Source organism: Pteropus vampyrus, unplaced genomic scaffold (assembly GCF_000151845.1).
Source record: "Pteropus vampyrus isolate Shadow unplaced genomic scaffold, Pvam_2.0 Scaffold307, whole genome shotgun sequence".
Classification (NCBI taxonomy): Eukaryota; Metazoa; Chordata; class Mammalia; order Chiroptera; family Pteropodidae; genus Pteropus; species Pteropus vampyrus.
Genome location: NW_011889088.1, coordinates 38,729 through 41,128, shown reverse-complemented (window position 1 = coordinate 41,128; position 2,400 = coordinate 38,729). Strand labels below are relative to the sequence as shown.

General features: G+C 27.1%; 1 protein-coding gene across 1 annotated transcript in view; it reads left to right on the top strand.

Annotated features, from left to right (window-relative positions):
* Window positions 1–2,400, top strand: part of TMEM41B (transmembrane protein 41B) — a gene marked incomplete at its 5' end in the record, with an annotated part of 14,214 nt that overhangs the window by 1,853 nt on the left and 9,961 nt on the right. The window contains one exon of the mRNA XM_023521601.1: window positions 507–635. Within this exon, the coding sequence (XP_023377369.1) occupies window positions 507–635 (129 nt within the window). The remainder of the gene's footprint in view (window positions 1–506; window positions 636–2,400) is intronic.

Here is a 2,400-nt window from a genome sequence, read left to right as displayed (position 1 = left end):
TATATAATATATTATTTTAATATGTGCAACATAGAAAATGTTTAGTTATTATCTGCACTTTGAGCTGGAATATTCCAGAAGAGGTGTGAACTGTAAATTCAATAAAATTTTTTAATAATTTTGGTTGTAATTGATTATTGACTTTAGCTTGTCATGAGGATTACCCAAAATGATGGTAAAATTTTAAATATTGCTAACATCAGTGATTCATTTCTTAATTCAAAATTTACACCAATGTTGGAGCAAATGCTTTTAACCTTTTAGTTTGAGTCATCTTTAACTTTCATATATAGAGTACATGGTTCATTGTATTAATTATATTAAAGCATTAAAAACAATTTATAATTTTTGAACTTAAAAATTGTGGATTTATGCTTTACTTTTAACGGATCAAGGCGTCATCATTTTGGATAAAACTTCATGTTTTAAAGTTGACAGACTGTAATGTTAATTGTCTTGGCAAATTTTTGCTTTAAAATTTTTTCACCTTAATTTTATTTCTTTAGAGAAGAAAGAGTGATTATGAAGGTTCCCAGAGATATGGATGATGCCAAGGCTCTTGGAAAAGTTTTATCCAAATATAAGGACACCTTTTATGTACAAGTACTTGTAGCTTATTTTGCTACATATATTTTGTATCCTTTCAATTGAAAAATGTTTTCTAGTTTTGTTTAAGAAAAAGGTTTTTTAAAAGATTTGTTCAGTTATATATAATTATTCTTCCTTTAAAAATTGTTAATGCAATGTAACAATATTAAATAGAATATTAAAAAATTAAAAGGCAAAAAATTCTCACTTTAATCCTATCTCTTCAACTCAATATTATTTCTGGATATTTATTACCAGTTTTATTCTGCTTATTTCTCTCATTATAAACATTTTCCTCTCCTCTGCATTATTTGAGATAATTATTTTATTTGTTTTATTTATGATTATTTTATTAATTGTCTTGTTTTAAGTAATTATTTTTAATTAATAGTCACCATACTGTAGTTTTTAAAAGTTGCCTTAGGTTTAAAGAATTAATTTGTATTTAAATTTTTGCTTTTCTAGATGTTATGAATCTTTTTGTTCATGATCTTTTTCTTCCATTTAATGGTTTTCTTTGTTAAAAAAAAAAAAAATCCTGAGAAGATAGTCATTCAAAGAATATGAATTTTTTAAATAGTACTTAGTATGTATTTCATTGTTTAATAGAAATAATTCCGTATTTTAACTAATCAGGGAAAATAACTTTGTTCTTTCTAAATATTTTCAAGCAGCTTATGCTACTAGATTGATTTTCCAATTTGTAGACTTTAATTTCTAATTTTTGTATCTTTTATTCTAAGCCAATCTATTTTCCAAATCTTCTTAGTTAATGAAAGACATTATCTCTTGATGTTGTGACAGTAATCATTATCCTTTTAAACCAGTTTTTATTTTAAAAAGACAGGTTACTTTGTTAATTCTCTCAAACTATTTTTGTTCTTGTTTCTTCTAGCTTGCTTCTAACCAAGCACAGTGCATGGTTAGGAGAAGGGATCAGTAATCTAGTTTAGGTGGGGTATAGAGTGTGAGCAAAGGAGAATTGAGAAGTAAGTTTAGGAAGATGGGCTAGACATAATACTTAGATTATAGAGAACTTTGAGTACCAGGCTAAGGAATTTAGAATATTCATTTGATATTGGGTAGTTATTGAGGACTTTTGAGCTGTGGATGACATTAAAAGTACAAATCATTGAAAGTGTCACCATCACTTCTTATTTGTTTCCCTAAGGCCAAAATCTTAGAGTAACTTAAATTTATTTTATTATGGAAAGTTTAAAACATATATAAAAGTAGAGAAAATTATATCGTAAACTTCTGTGTACCCATCACCCATATTCAGCAGTTATGGATATTATGCTAGTCTTATTCTTAGAAGTTCTTTGACTTTGTATTTCGGCCTTTTAGAGAAAAAAGGAATTAGTAAAAGACCATGTTTGGGGTTGGGAAAGGAGATTAATATTTACTATGATTTAGGATATCTTGAGTGTTAAATATTCATATAGAAGTATCTGTACCCAGATGTCAGTCAATAGGGGATTGTTTGAATAAACTATGGTAAATATAAACACTGGAGCACTATGTAGCTGTTAAAAAGGATGAGAAGTATAGCTAAAAGCTGTTAAGGTGTTACTTTGAAACTATATTGTTAAGGAAAAGAGAGATGAAACAGGGATAAAAGTGAAACTATTTAAATGTACTTTATTATGTAGATTTAACTTTAGAATCAAGTAAAGATTTCACATAATTATGAAACCAATTAAGTCAAAATGAAAAAAGACAGGAATCTTAAAAATCTAAAGCAACTTCACACCCATTAAGATGGGCACTAACAAAAAAACAGAAAATAACAAGTTTTGGTGAGGATGTGGA